The sequence below is a fragment of the Triturus cristatus genome, chromosome 1_2 (assembly GCF_964204655.1).
Source record: "Triturus cristatus chromosome 1_2, aTriCri1.1, whole genome shotgun sequence".
NCBI classification, from domain to species: Eukaryota; Metazoa; Chordata; class Amphibia; order Caudata; family Salamandridae; genus Triturus; species Triturus cristatus.
The window spans coordinates 20,721,524-20,743,268 of NC_140580.1; the positions used below are offsets into that span (position 1 = coordinate 20,721,524).

The window sequence follows — 21,745 nt, forward strand, 5'->3', positions numbered from 1 at the left end:
TTTCTGGTGCTGATGTGAGAAGGGTTCTCTCCCAAGGTGCCTGCAATTCTAGGAAGCCCCCTAGGTGTAGGTCCTTAGTATCCCACTCTGGGCCATCCAATGGCTTAATGCTAACCACATAAAGTAACTGTTGTTTGACCTTCTGTGAGAATTTGGCCTGGCATATGCTGGTCACTAGTTATAGTGGCCACCTTGCACCAGTCCAATTCGACTCTTGGTAGATAGGTTTAAAGACAACCTTTTAAAGAAAGCTATCCTAGTGGTAGCTGTGGAGAGCAGCCTTCAGGCTAAGTCTCTGAGGAATGTAAAGCAGCTTGTTTTACCTTATAATCTCTTCAATTACCAAATGAAAAGACACCACACAGGTATATATATATCAAATATATATGTATTTATTTCTAAATATACTCTACTAATCTCTTTATGAGATTACAGCCAGGTAAACATTCAAAAGATCAACAGTTCTCAATAAATTAAGCACACATATGGCTGTAGCCCTAGGGGCGTACCAGACCATATACTAAAATAGTGGGTTAACAAACTCGACTTGCAAAAGTAAGAGGCCTAGGGCCTTGGGAATCGCTGGGGCTTCACTTCTGCAGTGTTAGCAGGTAAGTAATCAGCCCACAGGAGACGCGTGCAGTGTCTAAACACACACGCGGGTTTTCAATGCGTTTCAATGGCAAATGTCGCGGTTTGTATTTTACAGTTCTAGGGCACTTCGGAGTGGACAACAAGCAAACAACTTACAGGGTAAGTACTTCGAGAGCCAATGCACACTTGGGCACCGTAATGCAAGAGTTACCTCACCCAGGGAAGCCGGGTGCATACATGTCCTTTGGTGTCGGGTCGCGATGCTGTTTTCGATGGAGATCGCTGAAGACTTGCTGCTTGTGTCGTCGAGAGAAGTGTCCGCTGGAATCCGAGGATGGATTGGAGTTGCAGAAGACCTAGAAATTGAGGGGACAGAGTTCAAAGTCACTTGCCAGTGACCGGTGGCCAGCAAGATGGATGACCACAGCTGTCGCGTCTCTTCAGGTCGCTGATGTCGTTTTGTCTCTTCGCTCACGAGGACCAGGAGGGATCGATGAGGACCAGCAGCTGGAGTCGGAGGGTCCCACGACGTCTGCAGCTGTTGACGGTGTCGGCACTCGGTTTGGAGCCAACAAGCCTTGGCAACTGCAAGTCTCGTGTGGATGGAAGATTGTCGATGGAGCAGACCAGCAAGGTCTGATGGACTTACCCAGCGAGGGGAAGTGAGGGCAGCAGCAGGAGGGCAGCCCGGTGTCTGTGCTGGTGGCATCCATTTTGTGATGCCAGGGGTCTAGATGATTTCTACTGTGTAGTACAGTGTGCACATGTCGTCCCCTCTAGAAGGGTGGGATCCTACTCCCACACCAGTTACTGGTGTGGGGGTAGGATTCCAAGTTGTTTGACACCAAACACGACATGTTTTGATGCAGTCATTCCAAAGTTAGCATTTACCACGAGGTTATAATGCACTTAAGAGTATATGGTTTAACCGCATCCACAAACAGCAGCAGAGAATAGACTCTGCCAGCTGCAGAGGGGTCCTGCTCAGGCAGAAGCACCCCCTCACATAGTAAACCACGCACCCTGCCCTTGGGATTGTTAGGGCCTACCATAGGGGTGGCTGATAGGTTTATATGTGTGTGTATGGTGAGATATAGGAACCTATACCTCAGTGAGGAGTGCTAACACTACCTCACACAGGCTGTAGTAGCAGGCCTGTGGTGTCAGATTGTGAGTGCTTCCCAGGGGTGTCATAATACATGCTGCAGCCCCTGGTAGGCCTGTGAAGTACCAATGCCCTAGGTACCTAAGGTACCATATACTAGGGGCTCAAAAGGTACCACAGTATCCAATCACTTGTGCATCTAATATGCACACCAAGTTGTTTAGAGAGATCAGTTAGACTGGGGCCCTGATTAGCAGGGACCCAGCCAGACTATAGCCAGAAACCAGTGTATACATCAGAAAAAAAGTGGGGGAAACACAAGTGCAGATCCTACTCTCCTACACCTTCTCACCAAGGCCCAATACAAGGTTAAGCACAGTCGATTTTGTGATTAGAATTAGTGGTTGAGAGGTACCCACCGGGTATAGACCAAATTCTTCAAATGGATCCTCTGGCAGATCTACTGTTTCCATTTATGGTGGTTTCAAAATATAAAACAAGTTGTTTATGATCTGCTAGCGAGGGGTGCCTCTTCTTGGAAGGGTAAGATAATAAAGTAAAGCGGCTGCTCTTATTTATACAGTAAACAGGGGGGCACCACCACGTATCCTTGGGGTGGGACTTCACTCTTAAGCACTACATTTCTTGCCATTACTGCTTGGGCATTCGCCCTGGAAACCTTTTTCTTTTCTAATGAACTATCCAACCTATTTAAAATGAACCTACCACCTGTGGAAATTGCTTGAAGGCATTTGTGTAACTCACCTTGCTAACAACATGTTACATCTACAGTATGGTTGCTACTTATATAAACATAAGGTAAAAAACAAAGATCTTTCCTGTTTCCGACGTCCATAGCCATTGCCCACTGGCAGCAAACAATTTCCTTTGTGTTCAGTTTTTAATAGTCTTCTCATGATGTGCTTTCAGCTTCATTCACGGTCGATTACTTGGTTTTTCTTTTTTCTCTCAGTGTTTTAAATGATAACAGAATATTTAGCCAAATAAAAAATCATTCCCTTTTTTTAGAAAGATGCAAATGACTTGCAGAAATGTGTCCCCAGTGGATCTAAATCAATACCAGATTTTAGATCGACGTGTATTTAAAAATATATTTTCATAGTGTAATGTTTGGAAAGAGCAATATAAACAATTACGTCAACCGAATAAAACCAAAAAGACTACACAACGATGTTAGAAAGGCAAATAAATCAGAAAAACCGAAAAATATATTTAGAAACTGTCCAAGTTATAAACCACGAAATTAACATTTATGGAATAAATGGATTGAAATATATGGGTGATATAGGGTGTTTAAACAAAATGTAACATCATTACAATTGTGAGATTAGTTAGGGATTAGTAGACTGGGCGAAGGGTCTAACCAAATTTATAATCAGGTAGTTTGCTATGAAAGAAAACACAGTCTTATCCACTGGTTTAATGGTACAGCAGGCTTTTGTCAACAAAATGAGTGTTAAGTATTTAAGTAGCACCAAACCACCATTAAAGCCAGGAGAAAATCCAGTAAACTTTCCAAACTAATTTGGTACAAAGGAGAGAATGTTAATAAGAAAATTAAACTTAAATGGTCAAAATAAGATGAAGGGAACAGAGACATGATTTTTTAAACTTTTCAAGCGAACAGCACCAAGAAACTGCAATGAGTCTCTTGTTCTGGTTGACTGTTCCCTACTCACAATTTCAGGCTGACTGTGATAGAGTAGGGTTCAGGTACGTCTAAAAGGTATCATCAATCAAACCTTTTATCTTATGACAGTCTTTTTGATGGAAATCCAAATCCTCCAGCATTGCAAGGCAGGAAACTGTAGTTGACAAGGACTTCTGAAAGTTGTATGCTCGATTGTAAGAATCCTACTGCCATGGTTGTTGTTGCCTATTACTTCCCTTGAGCTTTACTGTTAGATTTGGGCACTTTTCAGCCGAAGAGTGTCCAGTGAGGCAAGTTCCAATGCTTTAGCAGGAGGGGCTTTAGGAAAACAGATACTTTTCCAGCAGCATCCCTGTGAATCTTTAGTTGTCGCAATCATAAGTCTTTTCAGGGGAACACACAAGAAAACCTTGTCTGGCAAGGTGAAATCTTCTCGAGTAGCCATAGCACTTTATTCAGACATCCAAAGGTCTTACCTTTCTAGAACATGCTGGATAACTTCTTTCTGGTACGTTCTAGGGCTTCTAGACAGCTCACCTTTCTCATTTTAATTTCCTTTGCTATCGGATTTAGTCCATTGTGATTGGTAATTTACAGATTTCGGTAATTTAAATTAGTTACTGTTAGATTTGGGGGTCTCTCCAATGTGAGCTCCCCGGGGTCAGAGAACTCACTCTCCAACAGGTGTTGGCATAGCTCTGGAAAACAGGGACTTACAATATGCTCTCCCACAATTGGATCACACAGCCCCCTAGCAGGGTTAACCAAACTATCCTTCACCTCACCATCCAGTGCCTCACACACATACTCCACACCACTCTTCTGAGACTGGCAAGACAGTATCTGACTGTCTCTCTCACACAACCCACACTCTTCTGGGCGGTCTTCACACTCACATACCAGGACTTCAATTTTGGGGGAACCCCTCTCCCTGCACCTCTCATCTAGAGTCAGTAGAGTGTCCCCCCCACCACTAGGACCATGAACCCCTGCACCAGTTACCCTATTCCCCTCAGGGACACTACACTGCACACTACTGGAGCTACCTCATGTCCTTGAACCTCCTAGTGTATGTTAACCCCCTCCTTCAAGTCAGGTGCCATGTCTCTGGGTGTGTGTACTACTCTCCCAGCACTAGATAACTGAATATTGCTGCCACCATCTGAGCTGGATTCCACCTCCAGCTCAGCAAAGCTCACTCTCGGAGCTAAACACATTTCTTGTTCCTGGGCTGAGACACTCATGGCCTCAAGCCTCTCGAGCTCCATATCAGACTTCCTCATTATCAAGTCATGCTCCATTTGCATATTCTTTTCTTCTAGGGCCAATTTCCTATTCTCCAACTCCAGTTCTCCATTCCACTTGAGCTTGGCCAGCTCCATTTCATGCATCCTACATCTCTCTCTGTCCTCCCAATACAAATCAACAGATGCTATGGATGCTGCTTTATTCATGGTGGTTACTTGGCAAAAATAGAAAATCCCATAAAGAAATCTACCAAAAAGCATGTGGTTGCGTTATGGTCTGCACTCACTAAGTAGTGTTCACCAATCACTGTACATAAGTCACAAATGCAAGTCCAGAATCCTCACCGCTGACCACCAATGTTAGATTTGGGGGTGTCTAGTTGGCACAGGTAGGTACTTGTGACAAATAGGGGCCCTTACCTCTAGTCAGGGTAAGGGGGTACACTCCTAAAATAACCCCTGGCACGAGCAGACATGGTTATCCCAGAGGCAGTGTGTAAAGCATTTGTGACCACATACAGTAATCCAATGACAACACTACAAATGGACACCACACAGGTTTTATATAAAAAATAAGCATGCTTTATATAGATTTACCACAAGACCATAAACGACAAAAATACACAATACTATTACTTTAAGGTGATAGTTTTTAGCTTAGTTCAGTTCAGTTCTTATGATGCAACACTTTGCGTCAATGTACCTTACTATGCGCTGCGCTTCCACGACAAGCAGTGTCGCAGCGATGGAAATGCGGCAAAGTTCTGGTGCAAAGAAATAAAGACGTGAAGATCTTCCAGATGCGGCATGCTTCTCCGGGGATGCGAGAAGTTCTCGGTTCGATGCGTGGACTGCAGCGGCGACACCCTTGTTCAGAAGTGCGACGGCAACAGCTCCGACGCCGGCGGCGCACTTCTCAGGGATGCGAGGCGCTTTCTCCGATGCAGTGCAATGCGACAGTTCTAGCGGCGACTCCCTTGTTCAGAAGTGTGACGGCAGCAACAGTGACACGCTTCTTCCTCGTTGCGAGACTCTTCTCTCGATGCGGTGCAGTGCGACAACTCCAGCGGCAACACCCTTGTTCAGAAGTGCGACGGCAGCAGCGGCGACACGCTTCGGGTTCGTTGAGTTGCGCTTCCAGCTCCTTGCGACACGCAGTCCCTCAGAAGGCCCAAAACAGCAGCAAGCACTTCCAAGGAACTCTGGGGAGCTGGGGGTTGAAGTCTGTTGTCCCTGAGACTTCAGCAGGAGGCAAGCTCTATTCCAAGCCCTTGGAGATCCTTACAAGTTGAAGTAAGCACAAAAAGTCTCTTCTCCTTCCTTAGGCAGTCAGGCAAACCACTGCAGGCCAATCCCCCAAGCAGCACTTCAGCTTAGGGATAGTCTCTCCTCAGTTTCTTCAGGTTCCGCTCCTCAGTAAAGGTTTCTTCTTGTTCATAAAGTGATCTAATTTCTTGGGATCAGGGTCCCAATACTTATACCCCAAAATCCTTTGTTCTCTGAGGGGAGAGGGGCCTTTGCCCAGTCCAAACCAGTTCCTGAGCACTCTGTTTACCAGACTTCTCCTTTCCTTTCACAGTGTAGGGTAGAAACATCAGATGCCCCACAGGAGGTGGAGCCAGCATTGTGGAAGGCAAGTACAGCCCTGGAGCACTTTGTTGACAGGATTCCTTCTATTCATTCACTGTGCAGGGCAGAGACATAAGCCGCTCCCCAGGAGGTGGAGCCAGCATTGTGTAAGGCAGGCACAGCCCTACTCATGGTTCAGGTGTAACCCCTCCCTCCCATCTAGATGCAGATCTCTCTATTCACCACTGGGCTTACTCATCCTGTCTCTTGGAATCCCCTAGCCCTGTCACTCACAGAAACCAGACAAAGGAATACACAACCTAGCAGAGGCAGGCTTGAAAGGTTAGGCAAGAAAATACATACTTTCTAAAAGTGGTATTTTCAAACACAGAATGTTAAAACCACCTTCACTAAAAGATGTATTTTATCATTCTGAGTTCAGGCATACTAAATTCGAATTTCTACCATGTTCCCTGAGTCAGTTAGGATTTTCAGCATGTAATAATCTAACAGCCCATTCTGACCTATGGAGAACAGGTAGCCTTGCAATAGTGAAAAACGAAAATGGCTGTAATTCACGATTAGGACATGCCACACACACCAGGGCATGTCCTACCTTATACTTACAATGCACCCTGCCCATGGGCCTACCATAGGGGTGTCTGATATCAAGAAAATGGAAGGTTTAGGGACTGGCAAGTGGGTGCACTTGCCCAGTCAGGATAACAGTACCAGACTGCACGTAGGCTCTGCAATGGGAGGCCTTAGACACACTTTTACAGGCTGCTTCTGTGGGTGGCATACCCAGTGCTGCAAGCCCACCAGCAGCATTTGGATTTACAAGCCCTGGGCACTCCTGGTGCACTGTACTAGGGTCTGACAGGTAAACCAAACCAACCATTCATGGAATCACTGATTCATACATCAATTTACAATAGGGAGAGCATATGCACTTAAGCACTGATCAGCAGTGGTAAAGTGCCCAGAGTCATAAAACAGCCAACAACAGGTCAGAAAAATATAGGAGGAAGGCAGAAATTTCAGGGATGACCCTGCAAAAAGGGCCAAGTCCAACAGTTACTATTCGCAAGTTAGCTTTCAAAACTAAAATGAAGACTAGTAGTAAGTATAAACACGAATGCTGTTTAATTTTGTTCAGTTCGATTTCTCGTCATATGGTTTTTGTTTTCTTGAATGTTTCAATTAAAGTACTTTTAGGAAAAGAATGTTTTAAATACTAAGTAACATTTTTCCACCACCCATTCTATTTCCACCCACATGACCCATAGCTCCAAGGACTGGGCTCTGTTCAGAAATGTCTTCCTGTTCCACTGCCGCAGCACCTAGCTTCATACTGGAACCCTTTAGCCTTACAGTACCATCTCACAATAGTTCTACTTTATGCAGCATGTAAGTAAATTGGCTTTTAGCTGGGAAATATGTCAGTCAGGTTCAACATACAAGTTCAGCAAATAAAGCTGAGCTCCCCCCTAGCAGCTATGACAAACAGCAGGCAGCCTTAACTTAAGCACCAAAACAATTAGAAAGTCAAAACACAACACAATGAAAGTTCCACAACCAATGTCTAAGAATAGAGAAAATGGCAATTAGTATAATGACACATAAATGTTTAAAATCAAATAAGGGAAAGCAGAGAAATACATTTATAAAGTGACAAGAAAAATCAAGCCCAATCAGAGGTCTCAGTGTGTGGTTGACAGGGACCAAGGGGTGAATACAGGCCCACCATGATGTAGTGCAGTCATAAACTTGAAGTTCTTACTTAGTTTCTCAAAAGTTAGTCAAAATCCTCCAACAGGCCAAGATTGAAAGCTGGGTCTGACAAAGTCCTCTCAAAGTCAGGTCATACCCCGTTGGTCGAGGTGCCACTGAAGCTGTTGGTTTTCGTAGGAAAAAGTCAGAGTTGAAAAATTCAAATTTCATACCTCCCAAAGCCTTTTGAGAGGTACATAATTTGAATTTGGCACTTTACAAAGGTATTTCTCTGCTTAGCCTTATTTGATTTTGATCTTTTGTGTGTCGGAGGAAGTGACCCTCAGTTTCCACTCCTCAGTCTTGGGTACAAGGGAAGCCCTTCTGCACTACAGCTCTCCGCACAGGTCATGGACAGCAGGGCCAGTACTCTTATGTTCTCCCACAACTCTAGATCCACTGTTGGCTTTTAGTACACTGTACACTGGGTGCAAGCAACACCTTGTTATTTTTCCACAATCTGATTGATTGATTATTGTTGCAAGTAATTTCAGAGCTCTTCAACCATATTTCTGCTGAGCTGAATTCAAACCTGTTCCTTTTGTGAAAATAAGGTGCTCAAAACAGGTAACCCCGTAATAACGTATGGAGTTTGACATTATTAATTTTCCAATACATTTGGAATAGTCCAAATTGAGAGACTGTTTGTACCACAATGTGACAGAACCACTTCTAATGAAGTTAGATAGTGCAAACTAAAGGTGTTGCTAGAGTTTTGCTCCTACTCCTGGAACTTCATCAAGTTTTCGATACAAACTAGTAGCATTGGGTTATGTCAGCCTTGAAATGCTGCTTTTATAGCCCTATTTTATCACATAATTAAATCAAGATATAATTGCAGAGACAGAGTGGGATTTTCAAAGAGGTGCAACAACGGAATATGGAAAATAAAATAAATTTAAAAAACCCTATACCTTGCGCTCACCGCATCGCCATGTAGGGCGCTTACCTGCACGAGCTGTGACTGAATGTATGCTACCTCTTTTATTGTTGCGGAGTCAATGCTGAAATATTGCCGGTCTTCGGCAATCCATCTAGCTTTCAGTTCCTGGCATCTCTTTCTGATGCTACTGCTAATCCGCTGCTGGCTTTTGGTACACTGCGTACTGGGTGCATTCTTTTTATCCTGCCATTATTATGCAGCCTGTAAGTGCCATACCTGAAATCTCCTTTTCATTTTGCTGCCGGTCTGCTAACAAGCATTGCAAAAGGTAATGGGCTTAGCTTGTAAGTTGAAATGCAACAGGCCTAATGGCTTTGTCAATTATTTTTAATAGTGGAACAGTAGTTCCTTCCCTTCCCTGCTCAGTTCACACCCCATTCATACCCCGATCTTAGTATTGTTATAATGTTTTTAGTCATGTGTGTCTACAAAATTCTGGTCAACGTTTTTGCTTTGCATAAACTCTGTGTTGAATTTGCATCCAATGAACCAGCCAATGTTTGTCATTCTTCATAGTGATAAATCCATCTGTGGACTGCTCTGGTGGCATAAAATGTTTGTTACTAACTTTGCTGGTTGCTAAAAGAGTTTTTTCACAACAGTAGGAAATCTTTTAGAAACATACATTTTGGAAAATTAGATTCACAATATTTGAATATATGCTACCACAGAACAAGGAAAACAAGCTATGTTGAAGAAAGAGATATTAAGGATGTAGAAAACATTTCTAAGAGTACTCCTAAAAATGTTTTTTGTCCATTCACTAGGGGATCAGGACCCCATTGGGGACACCTTTCTGTTTACCAATAGGCTACCACTATCTTTGTGTAGCTGGTAAAATATTGATATTTACATACTGTAAGGAATCTGTATTTGGAAGGGACGCCCTAAACATACCAACTTGATCTGGTCTCCTAAACACATTTAACATTTCTGTAAACTTTTACAGATAGTTAATGGGCTCAAAACATTTCAAAAAAGAGTTTAGCTTGTGCAACACTCTGATTTATCAAATTAGAGGGTCTGCAAATGCAAAAATCTTTTGTATTGTAATTATATTTTTATAGCGCTTACTACCCCTGACAAGGCGTCAAAGCACTTTTTAGGCGAGTAGCACACTACTCCAGAACCCAAAAAGGATTGGTGGTGAATTAGTATAGTGATATATGAGATTAATTTGAGTGGTGAATATGTTAGTATGTTATTTAGATTGAGAAGGATAGTGGAGGAATACAAGAGTTAAAGGTTTGCATATATATAGCGCTTGCTACTCATGACGAGGTGTTGAAGCCCTTTTCAGTGAGTAGCACGATACTCCGAAACCAGAAAAGGATCAGTGGAGAATTAGTCTAGGGAAATATGAAATTAATTTAAGCAGTGGACATGTTAGTCTGTTATTTGGATTGGAATGTATAGTGGAGGGATGGAGGAGGGAAGGGTTTGCATTTGTATAGAGCTTGCTCCTCCGATGAGGTGTTATAGCAGTTTTCAGTGACTAGCAGGCTACTCTGGAACCCAAACAGGATTAGTGGTGAATTAGTGTAGGGAAATATAAAATTTGTTTGATTTGAGCAGTGGACATGTTAGTCTGTTATTTGGACTGTAAAAGGAATAGTGGTTGGAAAGAAGGAAGGGTCTAGAAATTTTATTTTTTGGGAGTTCATAGCAATAGGAGGTTGTTTGGGATGAGGAAAGGGGTGTGGAGGGGGACGAGTCGGAGGGTAGGGTTTGGAAAGGCTTGTTCGGGAAATATGAATAGTAAGAGTTATTTGATGATGCAAGGAGGGGTGGTGGAAAGAAGAGTCTAAAAAGGGTTATTTTGGGAATCATAGTAGTGGTATGGGATTTGGGATGAATGAGAGAGTGGAGGTAGAGGATATATTTCAAAAGATATAGGGTGAGATATAGGGTAGTGCATTGGATATGCTGAATTAGAAGCAAAGTAATAAATATAAAGATACATAAGTACATCATAAGTACATGGAAGGTATATATGCATAAGGAAGGTAATATATGTAGATTAAAGTTGCATTTAGTAAATTCAGACTTTCAAGTGTTGCTGTACTTTAAAAATTGTTTTTTTGTTCAATAGTGAAACAATTGTAGATAAAGAGTTATGATAAAATAGTTGCCTATTTAGTCACTTATATACACGTTAAATATAGAATAATGTAACTATAAGTAATATGTACATTTGTGAAGCAGAACTAACGAATATCTATATCTTTAAAAACATAATTATTAAACATGTTTATACAAAGCAATACACATATGTAGGTACACACCTATAGTCCAAATAAATGCTTATATACTGAGAAATATGCTGTACATTTATGTTTGAATATGGTGGTTATGTGGGAAGAGCCAATTCTTGAGGGGGTCTTTGAAGATAATGTGGTTATCCGTGGATCTTATGTTTGGGGGTAAAGAGTTCCATCGTTTGGCTGCTTGAACAGAGAAGGATGCACCACCCATGGTTATTTTCTTCAGGCAAGGTGCCACTCTAGAGCGAAGATTCCTTTGTTGAATGTATTTTGTGATTTTATTCCTGATGATCAGCGGTCCTGTTCCATGTATTGTCTTGTGAGAAATACAAAGCAGCTTGAATGTAGATCTTCTGGCAACCGGTAAACAATGTAAGGCTTTCAAGGCAATAGAGATGTGGGCTCGCGGTTTTATATGTAAGAGTAGTCTGGCAGCAGAGTTCTGAATCCGTTGTAATCTGTTCATAGTTGATAAAGGTGATCTGTGATAGAGGCTCTTAGTGTAATCGAGTCTGGACAGAACAGGAGAGATGGTAGCATGGACCGTGTGTGGAAATCCCAAATGGGGGAAGATGCATTGCAGAGTTTTTATAGTATAAAGCTTGATCTTGCTAGTTTGTCTACTTGGGCATTCATTGATGGCTTGGAGTCCATGGCCATTCTAAGGTTTCTTACTTCCTTTGATACTTTAGGCGGTGTTCCCGGATCATCAGGCCTTGCAGAAAGTGGGTCATATTTTTTCCAATCGCCACACATGAGTATTTCCGTTTTGGGAGCATTTAATGTCATCCATTGATCCACATCAATGAGACAACTGAAAATTGGTTTGTTTCCAATGACTTGGGGGCTTTCCAGTTGAAGGAGTATTTGTGTGTCATCAACATAGTTGTAGCACGCGAGTTCAAACTGATTGGTCAGTGCCGGTAATGACTTCATGTAGATGTTAAAAAGCATGGGCGAGATGATAGAGCCTTGAGGGACCCTGCTTTTGTGAAGTATGGTTTGGAAGAGAAAGGGTGGTATGGATGACATTAGTTCTGTTGTGAAGGTAGGATGAGATCCAGTCGAGAGCAGTCCCCTCTATGTCTGCTTTAGTGAGTCTTTGTATCAGAGTGTCATGGTCAACTGTGTCAAAGGCAGCTGAGAGGTCCAAGAGAAGTAGTGCGGCAACCCCGTTCCGTTCAACTGTGTTCTTCAGGTCTTCCCAGATGGCAACGAGGGCAGATTCTGTGCCTCCTTCTGGACAGAATCCCGTTTGGAACTCTGAAAGTATGGCATTATCTTCAATACATTGTGATATCTGGGGGAATGCTGCTCTTTCAATAAGTTTGTCCAGGAAAGGTCTATTTATAATCTAGCTGTAGTATATCTGGCCGTTAGTTTCTTAAGTTCACATTTTTGGCTGCAGGTGACAGTTAATATTTAATGAAAACGAAGTGGATGTTATCTCATTTATGCGCAGAGATCAGTTATGGATTGTGCATTTTTGTAATTTGCAGAATGTATGTTCATCAAGATTCATTGTAGATGTGTTTATCATTCCAGAAAAAGTATCTGCTGAAATCTAAACAGGCTTACATGCTTTAATCCTGCTTGTGTACTAAGCACATTAAATTCACCATGCCGGATAATTTTTCCTTTATAATTCTGATAATTAATTTGCATTTTATAAAAGCCAACCAAGCAACATAAAATAATAAAATAGAAACACAATAGTAACACAGCATAAAATATATTAGATCATGGGTACTCGCAAACATTTTCTCAGGGGCCAAAAAGTTTAGTCTGTATTGTGACTGAGGGCCACACTGATGCCAACTGGGTGACAGTTGAGGGTTTGGGGGGTTGGCAGTAAGGTGGGTGTAGGAGAAGCGAAGCATATACATCTAGTGGCTGAATTGCACAATGTGAAGCCATAAAACTTGCCATTAATCCCGGCTTCCCCACTTAATCAAATTGTCTGATCCTAGGCAATTGTTTTATTTCACTTTCCTTTGTCCTTTTTCTTCATTATCACATAGAAGAAGACCTTTACATGACTTCAGGATAAGCACTGTACAAAACCTTCTCCTGTACTTGATTTACTAAACTATAATGTTGTTAATGTATAATAGGAACCCAGGCTACCTGAAGAGTGCACATTACAACGGACTTGCCTCATAGTTCACTATTGGCATTATTATCAGGGTTGGTGGCAGGGAAGTAGAATTAATGTTTCTAAATTCATGTTTGAAATCTATCAAAATACTTCTCAATGCACTGATATAATAAGATGTGCTATGATGAAATATTCGGCATGTTAATAAAATACACTTTTTGTATTTTATTTTTGAAGAGGCTTTATCATATTTTTAAACTTTTGATGCAAAATGTCTTTAAATATGAAAATATTCCTAAAGTTAAGCAGTGCAGGACACTCTAGTTACTTCCTTCCTTTCTTTAACTTCTTGCGGAGTCCAGTAACCAGCAACCCAGTACCCTGTTAAGGAGGAGGCCACATGTAAACGTCAGGAGGGACCGTACTTTGAGTATCACTGCATTAGATTATTGTTCATTAGGCTGTACAATCTGAACAATGTGATTCAATACACTTGTAGAATATACTCTACAAAACATTTCTCTGGTGCGTCACTAGCATGACTCCTCAAACCCAATACATACAATTGTGTATTTAACCTAATGGAAAAATACTTACTTTCTTTAACAGCTTTCCTTCATACAAATCTATCAGAAGAACCTAAATAAAAAGTACAGCATCAAATCAATTAGTTTATTATTTGCCAATAACATGCATAATACACATTTTCTGAAAAGGATGAATGACACGTCATCTTGCGAACCACCAAAATTATGCAATAATAACAAAGCAAACTCTTATTACAAGGTACAGCCAAAAATATAGCATTTTGACGCTGTAAATGCAAACACTATTGATAGTATAACTGTAAACAGCCCACACTACTTTGCAAAATAACCCCTTAACAAATCCACTTTTAAAACGTTTGGGGGCCCATTATGATGTCGGGCAGAAAGTCATTCAACAGCTCGTCGGAGGCTTTTCGCCCGACATCATAGGTTTCCGTCCGACTACTGTATTACAATAGAGACGGTCGGAGGGAAGCCCACGGGGGAATTCTGCTTCGCTTTCGATGGGCTCACAGAGCCCGTCGGGGCAACGGGCAGAATAGTAATCTCAAATTGACAGCGGAGCCAGCAATCTGGGCCGAGCAGGAGGAGTACGTTGTCTTCTATTGCACTGAATTGCCCGCGTATTATCATGGTGTTGAAAAATTTAACATGACTGGCGAAGTTACTGTTATAATAAAAAGAGTTTAAAAATAAAAAGAAAATGGTTACTTACCTGTAAGTGCATTTTCTCCAATATTGGTACCTTTCATAGATTCACATGCTTGAATCATTCCCCGTCATCGAAGTGGGAGTCCCACTGTACCATAATAAAGCAGTATGTATTATCATAGGCTTCAATGACAATGAAAAATCACTTTAGTAGCCTATCAATGTCCTTTTTAAAACAAGTATTTGCAATGCAATAGGTCTCGCATAACTAAAAGTTTAAGCTATTGGTGTTGCAGTGTTATTAGAAACGCCAATAGCTCAAACTTTCAGTAATGCGAGACCTATTGCATAGAAATGCTTGTTCATATTTGCACTCACTGTCATTGCAACCAGCCCTGGGTCTCAGAGCAGGGGACCTTCAAAAGTAACAGTGCAACCCAAGTACAGAATAAACGCATTTTAATATATATACACATAAATGAGCGTCTTCGTAGCAGCTGCAAGGTTCTTTTCAGTACCTGCGGTCCAACTGTTTGTGGGCAAGGCTCCTTACAAAGAAAAAATTAAAACATGTTGTTAAGCTGCGCGTGGCCTTCAAATAACAAACAGTGGGGGAGGAAGAGGCAGCCGAGAAAAGGAGCAAGTGGTAGCTGACCTAGTGCCTTGGTGTACTTCCTGCTGACCTTAAAGACATGCATGCAGGCAGACTTCGGCACTAGGATGGGACACGCGCATACATATGTGCGCGTTCATAGAGGAATAATTAAATACCAGATCGAGAGTAAAACACGTGAAATGTAAGCAGAAACAACAAGGTTACCTTAACACACTCTAACGAAAAATCAGACGCCGATACATGTAAAGATAAAACATGGCATGGTGATATGCAGAACCAAAGAAAAGCGGGAGACTGCCATATTCATACAAGGACGGGTTAGCCGGTGGGCTGATAATGAGCCCAGCATTGCAGCATGTCCGGAGCACTCCGGGGCTGCGAGGACTGCTGTTAAACAGAAGATTAAGCATATGAAAGGTAAGCAGGAACAGCATGGTTACCTTAACTCACTGGAACCCGCTGGCAGTCCAAGAATCCAAAGCTGATACATGTAAAGACAAGCGTGACGGTCACTAATTTTCACTTAAGCATGTACTTCTTATCCTGTGTCAATCACGTTCCAAGATGTCTGACTCATTAGACCATTTTGTTGTCCATATCGTTATGTTTACCATACATTCTTAAGGACACCCTATAGGTGATGTTAACACATGTGACCAAGACTGCTGGGCAGTCGAAACACGTTGTGTGAATTAAACAGCTTTCTGCATAACTGACTACTTTTTGCTGCATCCTGAGAGTGCGCCTACCTATTTTATCTTTTGGATTTCCATCCGGCATGCGCACCACTTCCCATGGGTCCTTTAGTTCCAGAAGGGGCAATAATGAAAAGGAGATATATATATATATATATATATATATATAGATAGATATATATTATCTACTGGCGGTCGCCAGTAGATAGTTATAGTTAGGACCGTGTTTCCATAGGAAATCTGAAAATTCTATTTTGAATAACTTTGGCGCCGGTTGACGAATCCTCACGAAATTTTCAAAACAAATGGGGCGCTCCGCTTAGCTCCTACCCTGAAAGTCTCGGGGTGATTCGTCAAGCGGGGGCCGAGAAAAAAGGGGGGTCCCAAAAAGCGTTTTCCCCATGCATTTTCCCATAGGACCTTTAGTCGAAGGTACAGCCCGAACGGCTGAACAGAATTACTTGAAATTTGGCAGAGAGGTAGTCCTCAGGTCAGGGAAGTGCCTTTTGCATATATGGAGTCAATCTGTTCAGTAGTTCCTGAGAAAATTGCATTTAAAAGCACATACATATCTATAGCCGCGCACCGTGCGAGCACCGTGCGCGCACGGTGCGCGCACCCTAACGTGCGCGAGCGTAATTGTGATTGGTGGTTACATGTCAGTCAACGTTCGAATCGGTCTAAATCGGGAAGTGACGACCGCCATTTTGTTTGTTGTGGGTGCGAGAGTGAAAAAGAGAGGTGGCGAACGTGAAAAGGGGGCAGGGTAGAGAGTTCCTGACCCCCTAGCCTTTGTCAGGGGGTCCCTAAAGGACGCCGAAGGGTGAAAAAACAGTTTTTTTTTTTTTTTAAATCACGGGGTGCGCGCACGGTGAAAAACCATAAAAAAAGAATTGTTTTTTTAAAAAAAATTAGCATTGAAAAAACCGTACAAATTCACTTAAAAAACCATAGGTTTCAGGCACGTTATAGTTAGGAATTAGCATTTAAAAAACCTTGCAAATTCACTTAAAAAACCATAGGTTTCACACATGTTATAGTTAGGTGGACATTTCACTCGTAAAAAACCAATGAAATTCCACCGTTATAGTTAGTTCAGATAACTATAACTCGCGCGACCGCCACTCTATCACAAGGATGATGTCATCTGTGATGTCATGAGTGATGCCACTGACCATGTCATGAGTGATGAAATATGTGACGTCATGAGCACTGGATTGCGGGCGCGCGAGTTATAGTTATCTGAACTAACTATAACGGTGGAATTTCATTGGTTTTTTACGAGTGAAATGTCCACCTAACTAGAACATGTGTGAAACCTATGGTTTTTTAAGTGAATATAGATATATATACACACACACATATATATATATATATATATACATATACATATATCTACATACATACATAAATACATACAGTAACAGAGGATCACCTTACTGAAATGGAGGACATAACATTGCCTGTCCAATGGCAGGATCACTCTGCTGTGCTCATTCAAGGTAATAATGCTGCATGAATGTGTGGGCGCTCTTCCAAGTCGCAGCACAACATATTTTCTCCAGCAGAACGCGTGCAAACAAGGTAGCCGAAGTGGAAACAGCCCTCGTTCAGTGTGCCCTTGCCTTCACTGTGAGCTGTTTGCCAGCCTTCGAGTGGCAAAACTGGATGGCGGCAGAAATCCACCTTGCGATGGATGCTTTCATGACTGAAGCACCCTGTTTAGTTTGCCCATTGGAAACCAACAGTTGATCAGTTCTTAGAAGCTGTTTAGTACGATGCAAGTATAATTTTAGACACCTTTAAATGTCAAATGTATGCAGAGAACTTTCTGCTGATATTGTCAGATTTGGGAAAAATGTTTGCAGTATGATCAGTGTATTGAGATGAAACTACGATGGACTCTTAGGAATGGATCTTGGATTAGTTCTGAATACCACATAATCATCCGTAAAACATAAAAAAGGGTTCCTGGTTGTGAATGCCTGTATCTCACTTGCTCTTCTAGCTGAAGTGAATGCCGCCAGTAAAGCTACCTTCCATGTGAGAAACTTGTGGTCCGCTCTGTAAATGGGTTCAAATGGCGCCTTTATAAGTTGAGAGAGATCTACATTTAGGTGACATTCAGGGGGAGGAGCTCATACTGGAGGGAAAGCTCTGAACAATCCCTTCATGAACTGTTTGCTGATTCTTGTGGAACATAGTGAGGGAGAGTGCAAAGAGCGTCTATATCTTGATAATGCAGTAAGATGTACCTTGATAGACGCATGCACCAAGCCTGACCGATCATGGTTAAGGAGATAAGGTAGAATCTGCTCAGGTGATGCCTCTAACGTATTCAGGTTGGATTGCGGACACCATAAACAGAACAGTTTCTATTTCAGCTAATATGTTTCAATCATGGCTTCTGCTCTTGCTTTTGAGAGACTATCCCTGCATTCCTGAGGAATATTCAAAGCATGGAACTCATGGAATTCAGGAGCCATGCACATAAGTGGAGATAAGCAGGGCTGGATGTAGGACTTGACCCTGGTTCATCGTCAATAGTGTTTGCGTTGTCTGTCGGTGAATGGGATTGGACTCAGAAAGAAGAAGCTCTGTGAACCAATGTTGCCTGAGCCACTTGGGAACAATCAGGATGTGGAGACAGAACCTTCGCTATGAGAGGGAAGTGGGGTAAAGCACATGCATAGATCCGGGACCATCTGATCAAAAAGGCATTCCCTCACCACCCTGAGAGTGGGTACCGACTGGCGTAGAACAGGAATTTTCTGTTCTTGCTTGCTGCGAAGAGATCCACTGCTGGTTTTCCCCAAAGTGAGAATATTCTGTCTAGCTTCAACTGATCCAATTCCCACTTGTGGTAACCGTCCGTGCTTCTGCTATGTGTGTCTGCTAAGGTGTTGTTTATTCTGGATGCGTGCTCGGCCTTTAGAGATATCATGTGAGTTATGAGCCAGCTCCAAATGTCTTGGGCTTCATGGGAAAGCATTAGCGATTTTGTACCCCTTTGCTTGTTGACATAGTGCATGTTGTTCGCGTTGTCTTTGCATACCATCACCAAAGATCTTCGGTGGGAAAGCTTGCAGGGTAGGAAAGATGGCTTTCAGTTCCAGGCAGCTGATATGCATGGCCTTCTGGAGTGTAGACAACTTCCCTTGAAATTGAGGGTACTTCAGGTGGCCACCCCAGCCCTCTAAGAAGGCATCCATAGGTATGAGAAAGTCCAGTATTAGAGGCAAAAACGTGAGACCCTTCAAAAGATGACAGATCTGAGACCACAACCCTAAATCTAAGACTAAATACGGTATTTGTAAAGTGCAAACTACTCCCCCCGAGGGTCTCAAAGCGCTAGGGGGCGTTGGGGAGATTAAGTGAGCTATTGTCCAGAGTCACATGGTGCCAAACTGTGCTGCCACTGGCGCCAGGGATCGGACCGTGAGCCCTGGGCTCTGGAGTCAGCTGCCCTGGCCACTGTGCCACACCTCTCCACTAGTATTTCCAACATCCTTGGGGTGATGCTTATCAGGTCCTCAAACGACCCTTCTGTCTGAATCCACCGTCTTTGTAGCGCCTCTTGTGATGGTTTCAATTTCAGGTGTGCGAAAGGGATTAGATTGATTGCAGAGGACCTCATGCCCAGCAGCGGCTTGTCAGGTGTGCAAAAGGAATTAGATTGATTGCAGAGGACATAATGCCCAGCAGCGGCTTGTACAGACACACTGAAACTGACTTTTTTCTGGAGAGTTTAATAGCCAGATTTTTTAGCCTTTGTTGTCTGTCCTAGGAGAGAAAGGCTTTTTTTTTAATTGTATCCAGGTTGGAGCCTAGAAACATCCTCTGCTTTGGAATAGTTGATTACTCACGGTGAAACCCAGTTTGTGAAACAATGTGAGGCAAGCGTCAGTAGCTTTGGATGCTTGCAATTGTGTTGGGGCTTTTAGCAGCCATTCGTCCAAGTAGGGGTATACCCGATGACCTTCCTTTCTGAGAGTGGCTGCTACTGGAGCAAAGTATTTGGTGAAGATGTGGGGAGCTGACTTGAGACGGAATGAGGAGACTGAACTGGTAATGGGCGCCAGCTATGGTGAAGCGAATATATTTGCGGTGTTTGGGATGTATGGGGATGTGGAAATATAAATCCTGTAAGTCCAAAGTTGACATAGTCTCTGTGGTTTAGGAGGTGCAGGATGTCAGAGAGAGTGACTATGGGAAAGGATTGCTTCCGCAAAAACTTGTTAAACCTTCTGAGGTCTAGGATGGGTCTCCATTCCCCAGTTTTCTTTTTGTGCAGAAAAAATGGGAGTAGAAAGCCATGCCCTTGTGGGGAAAATTAACTTTTTTGATTGCTCCCTTGGAAAGCATGATTAGGACTTCTTTTTTGAGTGAAGATGAGGGGGGTGCACTCCGCTTGGTGGATTGTTTGGTGGTCTCTTGAACACCAGGGTATGGCCATACGTGACAAGATCCAATACTCATCTGTTTGAAGTTATTTACTACCATTGATAGAGGTAGTTGGTAATATTCACACTCAAGTGGATGGCAAGAAGTGGAGGTAGTCAGCCCCTAATTGAGGTCACTGTTTGAGGCCAGAGTCTAGACTCTGGGTGGGTTGCTTTCGTCGAGGGTCTTGCTTTATATATGCTGCCTTAGGCAGTTTACGGTAGAGCTGTTTCTGCTAAGCAGATCTATACTGTGACTGGAAGAGCTGATACTGTTGGAAGCCCTGGTATCCTCCGCTGTAGGTCGAAAAACCTCTTCTGCATATCATTCGAAAGGGTAACTTTCTGAACTACAGAGTGCCAAGTTATCTAGCCGTGTCTGTTTTGATGGCCAACAGAGCATCATCTATATGTTTGCCAAATAGGGTTTCCCCACTGTAGGTCGTATTCAGGATTTTGGACTGCACTTCCAGCTGAAAGGCTATTGCCTTGAGTCAGCCTTACCTTCGTAAGACTGCTGCTCCTACAAGTTGGCGAAAGCCAGTGGAAGCTATGTCCATTGCAAAGTCTACTATTTCAGATGATGTGCTCTCATTTTTCTGTAAGATCTTCCATGCATCCGATATTTTACCTTAAGGCACTAGATCAATGAGGGCGCCTATGTCCGACCACATCTGCCTATTAAATCAACCTAGAGATGCCAGGGAATTGGCTGCACGAACCGTGGATAAACTCTTGCCTATGTTGTCCAAGCGCCTGCCTCCAGATGGAGGGATTATTAGAGTGACGATATGCCTCTTGTGATAATAACCAAATCTGGTTTGGGATGTCCTGTGAGACAAGCAGGAGAATCTTCTAGGCCCTTGTATTTCTTGTCACTGCAAGGCAGAACCGCTGCCACTGTTGCCAGTTCCTCATGATTTTTATCCCTTCTTCTAATACATATTCTTTAATGGGGATGGCTCGGACTCATTTCCTCGTCTGCTCTTTAAATTCATATAGGAAGCAGTTGGACTGATTAACCGAAGTTGGTAGGTGAAACCTTGTCACAGCATGGTCCATTATGTTATGAAAACCTCCAGTGTCCTCTGGAGGAGAGTACACAGGCTGTGGTGGTGGAGTTGATGAAATGGGGATCAGATAATTGTCTCATTCATCTCGGTGAGGCTGTGGGTTCGGAAATTCGCCTTCTTATCTGTCATCATCCTATGATGATGGGTCTTCTCTTGGGGGCACTGCTATGTTGGAAGCAGATATCATCCTGGGTGTTATTTGTGGAGTGTCAAGCCTCAGAGTTGTAGGAGAAGTAGGTTGATGTGCAGCCACTGGCTGTTCCTGTGGAGATTCCAGAAACTTTTTACAATAGTCTCATAGCATGGCCTGTAGATCTTGAAAAAGTGACATAAGCACTTGAAAGTCACCCTGTCTGGAATGCAGTTCAGTATAATACTGATAATGTTGATCATAATGCCTCTGTTTTGCATGTGGATTATAGTCATGTCCATGATATTGTTATTCCTCTTCATCA

At 42.7% G+C, this 21,745-nt stretch overlaps 1 protein-coding gene across 2 annotated transcripts in view; it reads right to left on the minus strand.

The window, feature by feature from the left end:
* DENND2D (DENN domain containing 2D) overlaps window positions 1-21,745 on the minus strand; it is a 736,340-nt gene that overhangs the window by 145,412 nt on the left and 569,183 nt on the right. The window contains exon 9 of one of the 2 annotated variants that reach the window (XM_085600175.1): window positions 13,863-13,904. The exons of the other annotated variant lie outside the window; for it this stretch is intronic. Within the exon in view, the coding sequence (XP_085456301.1) occupies window positions 13,863-13,904 (42 nt within the window). The remainder of the gene's footprint in view (window positions 1-13,862; window positions 13,905-21,745) is intronic. 2 annotated transcript variants of the gene reach the window in all.